This window comes from Bufo gargarizans, chromosome 8 (genome assembly GCF_014858855.1).
Source record: "Bufo gargarizans isolate SCDJY-AF-19 chromosome 8, ASM1485885v1, whole genome shotgun sequence".
NCBI lineage: Eukaryota > Metazoa > Chordata > Amphibia > Anura > Bufonidae > Bufo > Bufo gargarizans.
Window position 1 is genome coordinate 191,914,577 of NC_058087.1, and position 17,038 is coordinate 191,931,614.

The 17,038-nt window shown below is 49.5% G+C and overlaps 1 protein-coding gene across 3 annotated transcripts; it reads left to right on the forward strand.

Annotated features, from left to right (window-relative positions):
- The first annotated feature begins 5,979 nt into the window (after positions 1-5,979).
- On the forward strand, positions 5,980-14,591 carry LOC122945157 (E3 ubiquitin/ISG15 ligase TRIM25-like). 3 transcript variants are annotated; one of them, XM_044304071.1, is made up of 3 exons: positions 5,980-6,077; positions 11,229-11,329; positions 11,529-14,591. In XM_044304071.1, the coding sequence occupies exons 2-3, from the start codon at positions 11,238-11,240 to the stop codon at positions 13,099-13,101; spliced, it is 1,665 nt and encodes a 554-aa protein (XP_044160006.1). In that variant the 5' UTR covers positions 5,980-6,077; positions 11,229-11,237; the 3' UTR covers positions 13,102-14,591. The 3 variants fall into 3 exon arrangements, 2 of the variants coding, with proteins under 2 accessions (XP_044160006.1, XP_044160007.1); XR_006391096.1 differs by lacking the exon at positions 11,529-14,591 and having other exon boundaries at positions 5,989-6,161; positions 11,229-11,278; XM_044304072.1 differs by lacking the exon at positions 11,229-11,329 and having other exon boundaries at positions 5,989-6,161.
- The last annotated feature ends 2,447 nt before the right edge of the window (positions 14,592-17,038 follow it).

A 17,038-nucleotide genomic window follows, 5' to 3' on the forward strand; every position in this document is an offset into this window, starting at 1 on the left:
TGTTGATCCTGTGTGTATGAGATGGGACCGGCGCCAAGCGCACGCGCCTGTTGGTTGATATGTGATTCCCGCATCCAATATGGTTGATTAGACATCAGAGCCGTAGTGCGCAGCAACGAGTGCGGCTGTAGCCGGAAGTATGGAATACACGTCATGTGGACATGCGCAGTCGCACGCCGGACTGCAGGCGACAGTATGGATGGCAGCCATTGGCCCTCTGACTCCTCCTTCACCCTCCAGTAAGCACTTGGCACCTTAGATTATTAATTACACATGGCACTGATGATGGCAAGGATTTCAATTATGTATGTATGTATGTATGTATGGCTTTCTCATACATGTTGGGATTATGATCATAATTTTCCCCTTATATACACAATATGATTATGAGATATCACTATTTTTTACTTCAGTGTGTTATTATGTAGTTACACTGTACTTTTTTGTGATTTTTTCATTAATTGTCATGAATTGAGCACATAGGTTTTGTTAATTATTATGAATCGGCACTTTGTCTGTACACATTGCTTGAGGAAGGCTCCCGTGTAGAGCCGAAACGTCGCATGTCCTGCTCGGGTAAATCAAGTATTTTTGGAGTCTTTTTCTGTCCTGTATTTGTTGGATTGGCTTTTATCCACATTGGGCCAGCTGCACCCTTCTGCTTTCATCGGGGACGGTGCTGCCACTTTTTTCTATATATTTATTTTTTTATAGTTCCCCCAATAGTCTTCAAATCAAAGATGGGGTCTTCATAGGAGGACAGCTGTGGCAGCCATTCAGGAGCACCAAGGGTCAATAGGGGGAGCCGATGCGTGGTCACATTTCCCCAAGGCACATGAGGGGGTTAAATGTGTGCAATCAACGTTATCGTCAATCACATACATTAGCCCCAGGTGTCTGCTGTTTAACCCCTTAAGGACCCGGCCATTTTTCACCTTAAGGACCAGGGCATTTTTAGCAAATCTGACACGTGTCACTTTAGGTGGTGATAACTTTAAAACGCTTTAACTTACCCAGGCCATTCTGAGATTGTTTTCTCGTCACTTTTTGTACTTCAAGACACTGGTAAAATGGAGTCAAAAATTTTTTTTTTTATTTATAAAAAAAATATACAAATTTACCAAAAGAATTGAAAAATTTGCAAATTTCCAAATGTCCATTTTCCTAAATACCTTCAAATATAGTAATTACTTTCCCCATATGTCTACTTTATGTTTAAATAATTTAGAAAATGACATTTTACTTTTTGGGGATGTTACAAGGCTTAGGAGTAAATCGTAAAATTTTTCAGAACATTTCCAAACCCCATTTTTTTTTTTTTTTTTCAGGACCAGTTCAGTTATGAAGTCACTTTCTGGGACTTACATATTAGAAACCACCCATAAATCCCCCCCATTTTAGAAACTACACCCCTCAAGCTATTCAAAACGGATTTTACAAACTTTTTTTAACCCTTTAGGTGCTTAACGAGAATTAAAGAAATAAAAAAAAGGAATGAAATTTCAAAATTACATTTTAATCTATTTTTTCTTCAACACGTTAAGGGTTAACAGTCAAACAAAACTCAAAATCTATTACCCCGAATCTGGAGTTTACAGAAACACCCCATGTGTGCTAAAAAACCGAAGTATGGGCGCACAGCAGGCTTCAGAGTGGAAGGAGCGCCGTGTGGCTTTTGGAGAGCGGATTTAGCTGGAATGGTAATTGGGAGCGCCAATCAGGTAGCACACAGGCAGCTGGATGCGCCTTACTGTACGTCATAGAGAAATGTTGACGCATGCGCATTACCATTCTGCTGTTCAACTCAATTGCCTGATCAGTGGGATACTGCGCGCATGCCCAGTGTGAATCCCGACATTCGCGCGCCATCTTGGCTATTGGTCAGCTGCCCTAACTTCGCATGTCTACGCTGCTACCACCAGAATCCAGCCTTATAATAGTCTGTCATCACTGGAGAGGATGCCCATTATCATGGACATAAGGATATTAGACTACGATGTATATATCAGTTACTGTGTATGACCATGTCTCTACCACGTTATTCTCACTTTACAATGTGTTTTGTATGTATTTTTTTCACAATTGTTTTGTTCACACCCACTGTTTTGATTGGGTCATGTGACCTTGATGTGAGTTTTTTTTTTTTACCTATATCTATATATACCTATCACATGTATACGCTCTTTGCTTGAAAAAGGCTCTAGTACTGAGCCGAAACGTTGCACCACACGGGTGATTAAAGGCGTTATTTGTCTATAATCCATTGGAGTGCCGTTCATTTTCTGGACTAGTATTGGGGTAAGAAGCCTATTCCCTCAAGGACGTGCACCCAGACTTGTTCATTGCCTGTGCCGCCATTTTTTCTCCGATATATATATATATATATATATATATATATATATATATATATATATTCCTAACTAACAGTTCTTTTTAAACAAAAAAAATATTTAAAATACCAAGAAAAGTGCACGGATCAAATGGTATCCGTAAAAAAAGGATGGGGGGGGGGGGGGGGGTGGGAAGGGACAGAGGGATCTGGAACAGCTGCAAATGAAAAAAATAAAAATCTGCAGCTATTCCAGATGTTGTTGCTGTTCTTTTCAGCAGTAAAGGGGTTAAACTCGCAGTGGTGGTGCAGCACAAGTCCCAGCAAGCCACAGAACCCCTGTTCTGCTTGCAGGGAAGTTCAGCCTCTTCCTGTGCAGCTATAGCGCTGCCATTGGCTGGAGCGCCGGCAGAGGACCCAAAACACCGGTGTCCCCTGCGCTGACCAGTTCAGCACCAGCCACCGTCCCCTGACCTCCTCCCGACCCTCCCCACAGCTGCTGACAGCTTCCTGCGCTGCGACCAACACATTGATCAACCAATCGCAGCGCTTGGAGCTGCAGGGGGGTGGATCGGCACCATGCTGCCTGCCGGTAAGAGCGGCCGCGGTGCAGCGATTCCACCCCGATCTTCCCCACAGACCTCATGAAGTACATGTACGTCATGGGTCCTTAAGGGGTTAAAACAGCACACAGCAGCTAAGGTGCTCGCGAGCGGCCGCCATATTTAAATACCCACCCACCGAAGGTATATTTACGTTGGGTGGTCAGGAAGGGGTTAAAGCATTGTACAGGGAGTCCCCTTGCAGCGGTAAACGCTGCTCCTCACGGATCCGCGGGGCGGTGTAATGTGCGCGTCTGTTAGGCCGTTGTCGGTGTCGAGGGCAGTGAGCGTTGGAGGCTTCATCCGCAGACGCTTCGTTCAAAACTTCGGAATAATACTGTGCAGCGATCCGTACAGTATTAGAATGTATGGGCTCCGCGGAGCTGAAGTCCGTTATTCGTGAAGTCGCGCGAGACTCCATTGAATAACTCAGGTAGTTGATTTTTAAAGTGGAAAAACCCTTTAAAACTTGAAGCTGAACTCGGGTTCGGTTCAGAGGTTCCAGACGCGACCAAAGCCGAGTTCAGTTTTAAGTTTCAGAGTGTTTTTCCAACTACCTGAGTTATCCGATGGAGTCTCGCGCGACTTCGTGAATAACGGACTTCGGCTCCGCGGAGCCCATACATTCTAAGACTGTGCGGAGACGGATCACTGCACAGTACTGCGCCGAAGTTTTGAACAAAGCGACTTTGGATGAAGCATCTGAAGCTTCGCTCAACACGGACCATTATAGACGCCTGCGCCCGTCTGCGCAGCTACAAGCGCGAGAATACAGAAGAACGGCAATAAAAAGAGAGAAATGAACAATAATATATAGAATACATTTTTTTTGGGGTTCAACAATAAGTTTTTATTAAAACCAGTAAAAACCGGCAACTTTCACGTCGACTTGTACAGTAGAAAATATATAAGAATAAATATCGGGTGCGGAGAAGATGGAAACCGGTTCTATTCAGGAAAACACGTGACATACAACGTGGCCCCCAGATAGCAGCCCCCACACTGCGCGCCCACCGTCACACTGCGCCCCCCCCTGCACACACCGTCACACTGCGCCCCCCCCCCCCCCCCGCGCGCACACCGTCACTGCGCCCCCCCCCCCGCGCGCACACCGTCACTGCGCCCCCTCCCCCGCACCCACCGTCACTGCGCCCCCTCCCCCGCACCCACCGTCACACTGCGCCCCCTCCCCCCGCACCCACCGTCACACTGCGCCCCCTCCCCCACCGTCACACTGCGCCCCCTCCCCCACCGTCACACTGCGCCCCCCCCTGCACACACCGTCACACTGCGCCCCCCCCCCCCCGCGCACACCGTCACTGCGCCCCCCCCCCCCCCCGCGCACACCGTCACTGCGCCCCCTCCCCCGCACCCACCGTCACACTGCGCCCCCTCCCCCCGCACCCACCGTCACACTGCGCCCCCTCCCCCCGCACCCACCGTCACACTGCGCCCCCTCCCCCACCGTCACACTGCGCCCCCTCCCCCACCGTCACACTGCACCCCCGCACCCACCGTCACACTGCACCCCCGCACCCACCGTCACACTGCACCCCCGCACCCACCGTCACACTGCACCCCCTCCCCCCGCACCCACCGTCACACTGCGCCCCCTTCCCTCCTGCACACATTACTACACAGCCTCCCCCCTCCTGCACACATTACTACACAGCCTCCCCCCTCCTGCACACATTACTACACAGCCTCCCCCCTCCTGCACACATTACTACACAGCCTCCCCCCTCCTGCACACATTACTACACAGCCTCCCCCCTCCTGCACACATTACTACACAGCCTCCCCCCCTGCACACTATACACAGCCCCCCCTCCTGCACACATTACTACACAGCCTCCCCCCTCCTGCACACATTACTACACAGCCTCCCCCCTCCTGCACACATTACTACACAGCCTCCCCCCTCCTGCACACATTACTACACAGCCTCCCCCCTCCTGCACACATTACTACACAGCCTCCCCCCTCCTGCACACATTACTACACAGCCTCCCCCCTCCTGCACACATTACTACACAGCCTCCCCCCTCCTGCACACATTACTACACAGCCTCCCCCCTCCTGCACACATTACTACACAGCCTCCCCCCTCCTGCACACATTACTACACAGCCTCCCCCCTCCTGCACACATTACTACACAGCCTCCCCCCTCCTGCACACATTACTACACAGCCTCCCCCCTCCTGCACACATTACTACACAGCCTCCTCTCCCCCCCCCTGCACACAATACTACACAGCCTCCTCTCCCCCCCCCCCTGCACACAATACTACACAGCCTCCTCTCCCCCCCCCCCTGCACACAATACTACACAGCCTCCTCTCCCCCCCCCCCTGCACACAATACTACACAGCCTCCTCTCCCCCCCCCCTGCACACAATACTACACAGCCTCCTCTCCCCCCCCCTGCACACAATACTACACAGCCTCCTCTCCCCCCCCCCCTGCACACAATACTACACAGCCTCCTCTCCCCCCCCCCCTGCACACAATACTACACAGCCTCCTCTCTCCCCCCCCCTGCACACAATACTACACAGCCTCCTCCCCCTGCACACAATACTACACAGCCTCCTCTCCCCCCCCCCCCCCCCCCCCTGCACACAATACTACACAGCCTCCTCTCCCCCCCCCCCTGCACACAATACTACACAGCCTCCTCTCCCCCCCCCCCTGCACACAATACTACACAGCCTCCTCTCCCCCCCCCTGCACACAATACTACACAGCCTCCTCTCCCCCCCCCCCCCTGCACACAATGCGATGCCAGGGTAAGTGAATCTTAGGTTATCGGACAGAACACCCTCCCCCTCCTCAGCACACAGTTCTCGCCACGCCCCCTCAGCTCACAGTTCTCGCCCCGCCCCCTCAGCACACAGTTCTCGCCCCGCCCCCTCAGCACACAGTTCTCGCCCCGCCCCCTCAGCACACGCACGCACCTCCAGCACTGACAGACACTCTCTCTCCCCCCCGCGGCCCCGCCCCCCCTATCAGTGCGGAGCAGCCGCCCGTCTCCTGCTCTGCAGGCAGGCCGAGCTCTCCAGCCTCCGACCCTGCTTTTCGCGCTGCCGCTTCAATCAGAGTCACGTGACAAGAGAATGTCACGCGCCTCAGTGACGTCAGAAGGTCCGTTTCGTGTCTGGACTGGAGTTTAGCCGCTACCGAACTAATAGGGAAGACCTTGTGATAACTTCTCTGACAGGAGGAGAGGTAGGACTCAGGAGATGGACTCCAGAGTCAGAGGAATGCTGGGAGTTGTAGTTCTCCTCTCTTACACCACCTCTGTATGTTAGGGCTGAAGGGAGAGGTGTTATTTACATGGGACTGTATGATGGAGGGGAGTGATGTTTTCTTACATGGGACTGTATGATGGAGGGGAGTGATGTTTTCTTACATGGGACTGTATGTTGGAGGGGCTGAAGGCAGGGGAGTGATGCTTTTTACATGGGGCTGTATGATGGAGGGCTAAAGGGAGGGGAGTGATGGTATTTACATAGGACTGTATGCAGGGGAGTAACTAAAGGTTCATGGGCCCCGGTGCAAGAGTTCAGCTTGGGCCCTGTTGGGCAATAAACAAAATGGAGTTACTTATACCCCTTCAGGCCCCCCTTCCCTCAGTGCTTTGGGTGTCTTCTTATGCGGCACAAATACCTCTGCACCCCCTATAGCTACACCCCTGACTGTATGTTAGAGGGGCTGAAGGGAGGGAATTATGTTATTTACATGGGACTGTTTGTTAGAGGGGCTGAAGGGAGGGGAGTGATGGTATTTACATGGGACTAGGGTAGTGATGAGCGAACTTCTGTTTTAAGTTCGGCTTCCGGTTAGCGGAGAATCCCGATCTGGATCCGGATATGGATTCCGACTTCCGTTGTGGTCCGTGGTAGCGGAATCAATAATCGGCCATTATTGATTCCGCTACCACGGACCACAACGGAAGTCGGAATCCATATCCGGATCCAGATCGGGATTCTCCGCTAATCCAAACCCGAACTTTAGACGCCGAACTTAAAACAGAAGTTCGCTCATCTCTAGACTAGGGTTGTTGAGGGTATCGAAATTTCGATACCCAATCAATACTTTTGTCCCAGTATCGATACGATACCGGGATTTCCATTTTCTCTATACTGGGCTGCACTGCTGCTGTCGGCGCCACTCCGTTCGCCCGCAGTGCCCCATTACTGTCTCCTCTCCTGCTCCACATGCTGCTGATTACTATCGGAGCGATGGGAGGAGACATCAGCTTCACTAGTGGGCGTTCCTCCTCCTTGGCTGTAGCGCTGTCCAATCGCAGCGCAGGGAGAAGGAACGCCCACTAGAGAAGCTGATGTCTCCTCCCCATTGCTCCGATAGTAATTGGCATATGGAGCAGGAGAGGAGACAGTAATGGGGCACAGCGGGCAAACGTAGCACCCCCCAGGAATAATGGTGGGTGCTGGGACATCGCTGGGCGCCGCTCTGTGTAGCCTAATACTTAACGACTACTTTATATGGGTCCAGACTTTAACACGTAATACAGGAGGCGGTGCCGGCAGCAGAATCGCATAGCCGGCACCCTGCCCCTGACAGGGAGCTGCACCTTAGGGGTTAACTGCCGCTGATCTGCCAGTACCCGCCTCCTGTATTAAGGGGTAATTATCATTGGTGGCGCAGTGCGCCCCCCCTCAACCACCCACCCCATTAAAATCATTGGTGGGACAGTGCCCCCACCCCCCAGTATTAAAATCATTGGTGGCAGTGGCCACAGGGTCCTCTCCCCTCTCCCTCATTGGGGGTGCAGTGGCAGCTTCTGATCGGAGCCCCAGCAGTGTAATCCTGGGGCTCCGATCGGTTACCATGGCAGCCAGGACGCACCTGAAGCCCTGGCTGCCATGGTAACATCCCTGATGCTGTGTGCACAGGGCAGCAGGGACAGTGTGAAGTCCTATTCACCACAATAGAGATCTATCAGGGTGAATAGGACAAGGGATGAAAAAAATCCCAGGTTCTGGCCCCTAAGGGGGTAAATAGTTATTAAATAAAAAAGTAGTCCGGCGGCTTTCGCCGTGTACCGCCGTGCTGCGCCGGAGCTCCGCCCCCGTCCCCATTATAGTCAATGGGGACGGAGCGGCGGCATGGCGAAATAGCGGAAGGACAGATCCGACATGGTGGATCCGTCCTGCCGCAAGTGTGAAAGTACCCTAAGCATGAATCACCCCCGTTCCCAATTTCACATATAAAATGTATAAACAATAAATAAACATATCACATATCGCCACGTCAGAAAAGTCCAAACTATTAAAATATTAAAAAACACTATGCGGTGAACGCCGGAACAGAAAAAAATTATAAAAACTGCGCGATTCACCATTTTTTAAAATGCAGAATGCACGTGGCTTTTTGGGGTTTATTTTTTCGCGTGGTATCGAGTATCGCAATACTTTTTTTTATGGTATCGAAACCAAATCCAAAATTTGGTATCGCAACAACTCTACATGGGACTGTATGTTAGGGCTGAAGGGAGGGGTGTTATTTACATGGGACTGTATATTAGAGGGGCTGAAGGCAGAGGAGTGATGTTATTTACATGGGACTGTATATTAGAGGGGCTGAAGGCAGGGGAGTGATGGTATTTACATAGGACTGTATGTTGAAGGAGACTGAAGGGAGGGAAGCAATGTTATTTACATGGGACTGTATGTTAGGACTGAAGGGAGGGGTGTTATTTACATGGGACTGTATATTAGAGGAGCTGAAGGGAGTGGGTGATGTTATTTACATAGGACTGTATGTTAGGGCTGAAGAGAGGGGTGTTATTTACATAGGACTGTATATTAGAGAGGTTGAAGGGAGGTAGTAATGTTATTTACATGTGACTGTATGTTGGATGGGCTGAGGGTAGTATTGTTATTTACATGGGACTGTATGTTGGATAAGCTGAGGGTAGTAATGTTATTTACATGGGACTGTATATTGGAGGGGTTAAACGGAGGGGAGTGATGATGTTTACATGGGACTGTATGTTGGAGGGGCTGAAGGCAGTGGAGGGATGTTATTTACATGACACTGTATATAAGAAGGGCTGAAGGGAGGGGAGTGATGGTATTTACATGGGACTGTATGTTAGGACTGAAGGGAGTGATGTTATTTACATGGGACTGTATATTAGAGGGGCTGAAGGGAGGGGAGTGATGTTATTTACATGGGACTGTATATTAGAGGGGCTGAAGGGAGGGAAGTGATGGTATTTACATGGGACTGTATGTTGGAGGGGATGAAGTCAGGGGAGTGGTATTATTTGCATGGGACTGTATGTTGGAGAGGCTGAAGGGAGGAGAGTGGTGTTATTTACATAGGACTGTATATTGGAGGTGCTGAAGGGAGGGGAATGATGCTATTTACCTGGGACTGTATGTTGAAGGGGCTGAAGGAGGGGGAGTGGTTATTTACATGGGACTGTATGTTGGAGAGGCTGAAGCGAGGAGAGTGGTATTATTTACATGGGACTGTATGTTGGAGGGCCTCAGAGGAGGGGAGTTGGGGGTGTATTTAGGCCATGTGACAGCATTTTAAGTAGCGTCCATCACACGATCAGGTCCTGCTGCATCCGGTGAGAAGCGAGTGGGGATGAGGTGTGGGTCTTTTTAGTTTAGTTTTTTGGCAGTCAAAAGAAAATGCTGGGGCCACTATGGTGGGCATTATTAATGCTGGGGGCCACTATGAGGGACATTATTAATGCTGGGGGCCACTATGAGGGACATTATTAATGCTGGGGGCCACTATGGTGGGCATTATTAATGCTGGGGGCCACTATGGTGGGCATTATTAATGCTGGGGGCCACTATGGTGGGCATTATTAATGCTGGGGGCCACTATGGTGGGCATTATTAATGCTGGGGGCCACTATGGTGGGCATTATTAATGCTGGGGGCCACTATGGTGGGCATTATTAATGTTGGGGGCCTCTATGGTGGGCATTATTAATGTTGGGGGCCACTATGGTGGGCATTATTAATGCTGGGGCCACAATGAGGGACATTATTAATGCGGGGGGCCACTGTGAGGGACATTATTAATGCTGGGGGCCACTATGGGCGACATTATTAATGCTGGGGGCCACTATGAGGGACATTATTAATGCTGGGGGCCACTATGAGGGACATTATTAATGCTGGGGGCCACTATGGGGGACATTATTAATGTTGGGGGCCACTATGGAGGACATTATTAATGTTGGGGGCCACTATGGAGGACATTATTAATGCTGGGGGCCACTATGGGGGACATTATTAATGTTGGGGGCCACTATGGAGGACATTATTAATGCTGGGGGCCACTATGAGGGACATTATTAATGCTGGGGGCCACTATGAGGGACATTATTAATGCTGGGGGCCACTATGAGGGACATTATTAATGCTGGGGGCCACTATGAGGGACATTATTAATGCTGGGGGCCACTATGAGGGACATTATTAATGCTGGGGGCCACTATGGGGGACATTATTAATGTTGGGGGCCACTATGGAGGACATTATTAATGCTGGGGGCCACTATGAGGGACATTATTAATGCTGGGGGCCACTATGGGGGACATAATTAATGCTGGGGGCCACTATGAGGGACATTATTAATGCTGGGGGCCACTATGGGGGACATAATTAATGCTGGGGGCCACTATGAGAGACAGGGTGTGATGTGTCTTACATGGGACTGTATGTTGGAGGGGGCAGGAGAGATGATGTTATCTTACTTACATGGGCCTGTCTGTTGGAATGACTGGGGCATTATTATTTCTGAGGGCATTATAGGGAAGATTTTAACTATAGGGGGCACTGCAGGGGGGGGCATTATAAATACAGGGGACATTATCGGGGTCCTGATTGCTACAGGGGGCTCTATAGGAGGCTTATACATCGGCCTTTTTACTACTGAGGGGTCTGTAGGGAGCTTTATTACCACTGGGGGAACAATAGGGGGACCTTATTTCTACTGGGGGCTCTGTGAGGGCATTATTATTACAGGAGGGCTCTTCTACTAATGGGGGCATTCTTGGGGAGCAGTATTACTGTTGGGGACACTGTTGGGGGCTGTATTACTAATGAGGGCATTCTAGAAGGGTATTACTATTGGTGGGACTATGAGGAGCACTATTACTATGGGGGGCACTAGTATTTCTTCAGGATATTATTTTGGAGTATTGGGGGGCACAGCGAGCAGCAGGATAACAGTGTTGGGACTCGAGGATGATGATAGAAATGTGAGGAACCTAAGATGTCTGTGTGTCACACTCTGCAGAGACGAGGCATGGCTTTGAGAAGTTGTCCGGACCGAATGGTGAAGATGAGGCGAATATCTACATCAGAGGAGGCATCACCTGGAGGCTCTGGATGTGAGAGGTATGTGCTGCTGTATTCTCCTGTATGTTTGATGGTGTCTATGCAGCAAGTAAAATGTGTTTAGTGCTAGTGGGGGTCGTCGACTGGGGCCATATGCATTGGGGCTTGGGCCCCCGATGTTTTGAGACCCTAGCAATGCCCCTGGTAGGAGACTTATACAATCTAGAAGCTAACATATTACTACTTTCATTCATTGCAGAATGGCGTCTGCTGATCTGAGGGCCGAGCTGGACTGCTCCATCTGCCTGAGCCTGTATACAGATCCCGTATCCCTGAGATGTGGACACAACTTCTGCCGCTCGTGTATTGTGAGTGCGCTGGAGGCACAGGAGGCAGCTGGAGTGTATTCCTGTCCTGACTGCAGAGCAGAATATCCGGAGCGTCCGGCCCTGGAGAAGAAAAGGAAGCTGGAGAACATAGTGGAGCGTTTCTTATCTGCTCGGCCTGACATTGAGGAGACCGGGATCTTCTGTACTTACTGTACTAAGTCTCCTGTACCAGCTGTGAGGACATGTCTGCACTGTGAGACCTCCATGTGCCATGAACATCTCGGAGCCCATAACAAGTCAGTGGATCATATATTAACAGAACCCACCAGATCCTTTGGCTACAAAAAATGTTCCCTCCACAAGAAGGTTCTGGAGTTATACTGCCCGCAGGATGCAGCTTGTGTGTGTGCGTTTTGCTGTCTGGTTGGTGAGCACAGGGGACACCAGGTGGAACTTCTAGATGATGCATCTGAGAAGAAGAAGAAGAAACTGGAGAAATATCTGGATGAAGGAAACCTACAAAAAGCAGAAATACAATCAAGAGTCCAGAATCTGCAGGATCGTCAGAGGAATATCCAGGAGAAAGCCTCTGATAAGAGGAAGAACGTCAGGAAGTTATTTATGGACATTAAGGAGCAACTGGAAATGGCAGAAAAGAAAGCGCTGAGCGAGATCTCCAGGCAAGAGGAGAAGATTGTGTCCCAGATATCTGATCTGGTCATGAAGCTGGAAATAGAGGAGGACGAGCTGTCCAGGAAGATGCGTCACGTGGAGGAGATGTGTCATGTCACCGACCCAATAAGACTCCTACAAGAAAGTGACATTACAGTATGTGGTCATGGAGATGATGAGGACTCAGGGGGAGATGGTGGAGAGGGCAGGTCTGAGGATGATCTGGATGAGGTTCTGATCTCACTGACCTTACACCGATCTATTAGCGATATTGTCACCAATGTCACATCAGAGCTCGGGCTCCATGTTCCAGACATATTGCTGGATGAGGACACTGCTAATATATATGTGGAAATTTCAGAAGATCTGAAAACGGCAACAGGAACTGAAGAAGAAGAACATGGCAGACCAAAATCACCAGGAAGGTTCCTGAATTGGTCCCAGGTGTTGAGCAGATGTGGCCTCTCCTCAGGAAGACATTACTGGGAGGTAGAGTGGAACCAGATAGGAAGATGTGACATCGGACTGTCCTATCCCAGTATAGATAAGGATGGAGATCTGTCTGGGGCTGGTGATAATAATAAATCTTGGTGTCTGATCTTACAAGATGCAGAATACTCAGTGTTACATGACTCAGTCAGAGAAACGCTGCATTCAAAGTCAACATGTCCAACACTTGGGGTCTTCTTAGACTATGAGGCCGGGCGTCTGTCCTTCTATCAGCTGTGTGACCCCATCAGACACTTACACACCTTCACCGCCTCCTTCACTGAACCCCTTCATGTTCTCCTCTATGTGGAGGATGAAGCCTCTGTTACGATATTAAGCTGAGGTCAATAAAGTCCATGTTACTATTTTGGAATATCTATGGCAGCTTTTGGTGACCAAGTCAGGAAATGTTACATGGTTGTGGGCAATCAGGCTCCTGTAGTCGACTCTTCTTCATTATCTCAAGTTAATCTGTTTCCAGGGTTGTAGAGTGACGCTTAACTCTGACTGTGTAGGATGATGGGAATTGTAGTATATTCGTTGTGGATATTCAAGTCCCTTTTGATGACAAAATAATACATATTTGATGTCATTATTGTGTCACCTCATGTTCCTGGTTTATGTCTCAGGTTATTTTGGACTTGGGCCTGTGTATACGAGGAGCTCAGGAGAAGCCTTCACTTGGCGACTGACAATACAGCAAGTTGTTAATGTTCAAAAGACGAGCATTTATATAGAACCGTAATCGGGTTGTATACCATTATTTTGATCACTTTGCTTGTATTTACATCTTTCTCTCATCTCGCCTTACATCGACTAACAAATCCTGTTTACACAAGGCGAACATGTCGGCAATTGATAATTTGAGAGCAGTTTCTCGGTACCGTGCAGTTGATGTTTTCAGTAGCCAATATTTGTGAATTGTTCCTTGATATTATGATGATAATTACCCAGGTAGAAGAGCTGGGCACAATATCAGTTAGCTGCTTCTAAAGGGCTCATATGCTACGACCAGCGGGGTTACTCCCATTGTGTTAGCTTCTCCTGTAGTTTGTTTGGGGCAGTTGCTAGGCAGTGGTGTCACAGCGGATCCATTACTGTGGGTCAGCTGACCAGTCTAACGCAGGACTTTGTGTTAGGGAAGGAGTTTCTGATTGGATAGCATTTCTTTAAATATTTCTGGCCTCTTCTGTGAACTTGCCGGTGGTAGCTTATAGAGTAACAAAACCTTTTTACAACTTTCTTTTGAACTGTTAATTTATTTTAGTAATATACTTTATTAATCAGTTATGCTGTTTGCCTATTTAAATAAGGTCCCAAAGTCATGGATTTTATCATCATTCTCTGACTTGTATGGATATAACAGGGGGCCGCAGTGAACACTGCGCAGGACGGAGATCTGTGCTCCCCTCAAGCTTGGCTTAATTCTGGCACCGCACATCGGTACCCTGTGTCCTGTACAGGTGTGCTATGCCAGGATTTAGCTGAGTGGCCCCGGTTCCTGCCTGAGCCCGCTCCGCTCAAGGCTCTCTTATAGCACATTTCTACTCCTGTACCAATGTGTTATAGAGAGCCTTGAGCTGAGTGCAAGTCCCATTGAATTGAATGGAAAGCGCACCGCGCATGCGCAGCCGCCCCCATCCATTTGTATGTGAGTGCTGAATATAGCCCGTTTCCGTAACCATTATAGAAGTGGCAGCACTTGCAAGGTTCCCCCTACATCACTTTGCGGGCTCCGTTCTAAGGATAAGTGCGGGTCCTAGATGTCTCGTCACCATTCTCCTTCGGTTCTTGTCATCTGTTGCTCAGTTTCTACTTCTGTTACACCAGTGTTGCTGCTTCATTAAATGATTCCCGCAACCGCCTTGTAGTCGTATTATTCTATATACAATACCGGCAGCAGGATAATCTCATGTCACAGTCGATATCACGGCGGTATATTTTTCCATTTTGAACATAAATGCACGGATTACGTTTATTGCACATTCTGGTGCTGTGAATGGGTTAAGATGCCGCCATCCCCCTCTACTGCAGCGGTTCATTGATGGCGCTAATCACACGCACACAGGCCCCTTATCTCTGCACCGGGTCGTGTCGTGTATTACTGGGATGGCAGCGACATAATAGAAGACCAGCGGCTATAAATCCAGGTGCTCACCCTCTGAGAGGTCATACACGATGAGGCAACGGAGAGAGGAGAGCGAGATGGCGACCAGACCGGTGAAGAAGGAGAGCATGAAGTGGCAGCGGTGGGAGGTGAGCCGCGCCATGGGGGGTTAACTGTACAACTTCAGATTATTATTTTTGGATAAATCAGAATCTGCGTCTGGCTCCGTTTTCTATCGCCTCCTTTCAGTACTTGCTGTTAGTCAGATGCTGGTGTAGATCCTGACCCCCGAGGGCTGACCTAAGTGCCAGCTACTCAAATGCTTGACCATGAGCATCCTGATTGTGGGCAGATGATCTCCCAGGCATCCCTCCATCTAGGATGATTTGGATCACGGTTTTCTTACAGGGGTATTCCTATCTGAGACATTTCTGGGATATCCACAGGAGGCCATCCTGAAGATAGGTGCAGGTCCTACTATGGGCACCATATGGATGCATAACGCCAAATGTCCTGCTACCCCAATTGTAAGCAATTTCTGCCAAGTCTTCACTGTTTTTGAAATTCCACTCTACTTACAGTGAAGGACATTATTAGGGCCGGGAGGACTAGGCGTGGCTCTTCCTCTTGGAGATGTGTGTGATTTGGCCGACGTGAGATAATTTGCAGACGTTTCCCATGGAACACTTCCTTGAAAATAAGTCTCTTCAGTGAGAACCAGTACCGCATCCCAAGGATGATTATCCTTAAAGGGGTTGTGCAAGAATGTGTGGGGTCTTTTGGCAATTCCCCCCCCCCCCCCCTTCCCCTTGGCTAGAGCTGTAAAGGGATGATGACGTACCTGCTGGCTCCCCGCTCCTTCTTCTCCAGGCCTGCAATGTTCCTCTAGGATCCCTCAATGAAACATCTGGTTTGACATCACTGCAGCCGATCGCTGACCATGGTGGTGACCCGCTCTCCTTAAATCATGACAAATGGCCACATGATGCAAGGGGATCCGGTCTCCAAAGCGGGCCACCCCACATTCCAGCACTGCCCCTTTTAATGTTTTGTGACTTATTTGTGATGGATGTGGCCAGTAGCAGTCATCACCTTGCAGGGGACCCATGGCAGCCGCACGAATAATCCATCTCATCAACCATGTCCATGAGCTTCATGGGGGCAGCCCCACTTGCCTCACCTGTGCAGGTATTGAACTGGTCCTGAACATGCCACAGGCTGGCGATGGGCACGGGTTACTTCTGCAGAGGTATGTGCCCGCATTGCTGAGAAAAATTATGTTTTAATATATGCAAATTATCCTTTAGGAGCAACGGGGGCGTTACCATTACACCTAGAGGCTCCGCTCTCTCTGCAACTGTGGTGCAGTTTGATTGACAGGGAACATTAAGTTCCGTAGCAGAGAGGAGGGAGGACGGACGGGCGGCGCGTCACTCACTACGTCACGTGCCTGCGCCACCCACTTTATAAATGAAGCAGGCGGCACTGGCGCGTGACGTAGTGAGTGACTCGGCGCCCGCCGTCCTCCCGGCCTGCCTCCTCTCTGCTACGGAACTTGTAATGTAAGTAACACAGATGGATTATTATATCTTAACAATGCAGGTTAGATCATAAGATTATACTACAGTGAGCGGGGCCGGTGCATGAGAATACAGGGACTGCACTGGCGGTGCCCGCTGTCATTCCTAATCCAGATGCCGGCCCTCAGCCCCTGTATTGGGGGTCATTCACACTGCAGGGACACTGTTATGGGGGGGGATTTGTGGATGGCACATATCATAAGTACAAATAGTGATTTAGAAGCAGCACTGTGCGGTCTCTCGATGGTGCATATGTTCAATGCAACAGCCTCACCATAGGCCCTTGATCCATCAGGCCATGTAGTATGCATAAAAAAGAAGAAATGGCTCCGGCAGCATTCCGCAACATCTAATATTCTTTTATGGTAACCTCAAGACACAATACAGCAACGTTTCGACTGCAAAGCAGTCTTTGTCAAGCCTAATGACATCAAAAACCTTAGGCATATATATACCCCCCACATAAAATGCACGCCCCTTAACATCATCAATGTAAATCAATTTATAATAGAATGCACATGTCCACAAACTACCTTGCACCTGGTTGTAAACCCGCCGAGGTCCTGTTGTTCAAGTCGGCGTTCTCCAATGT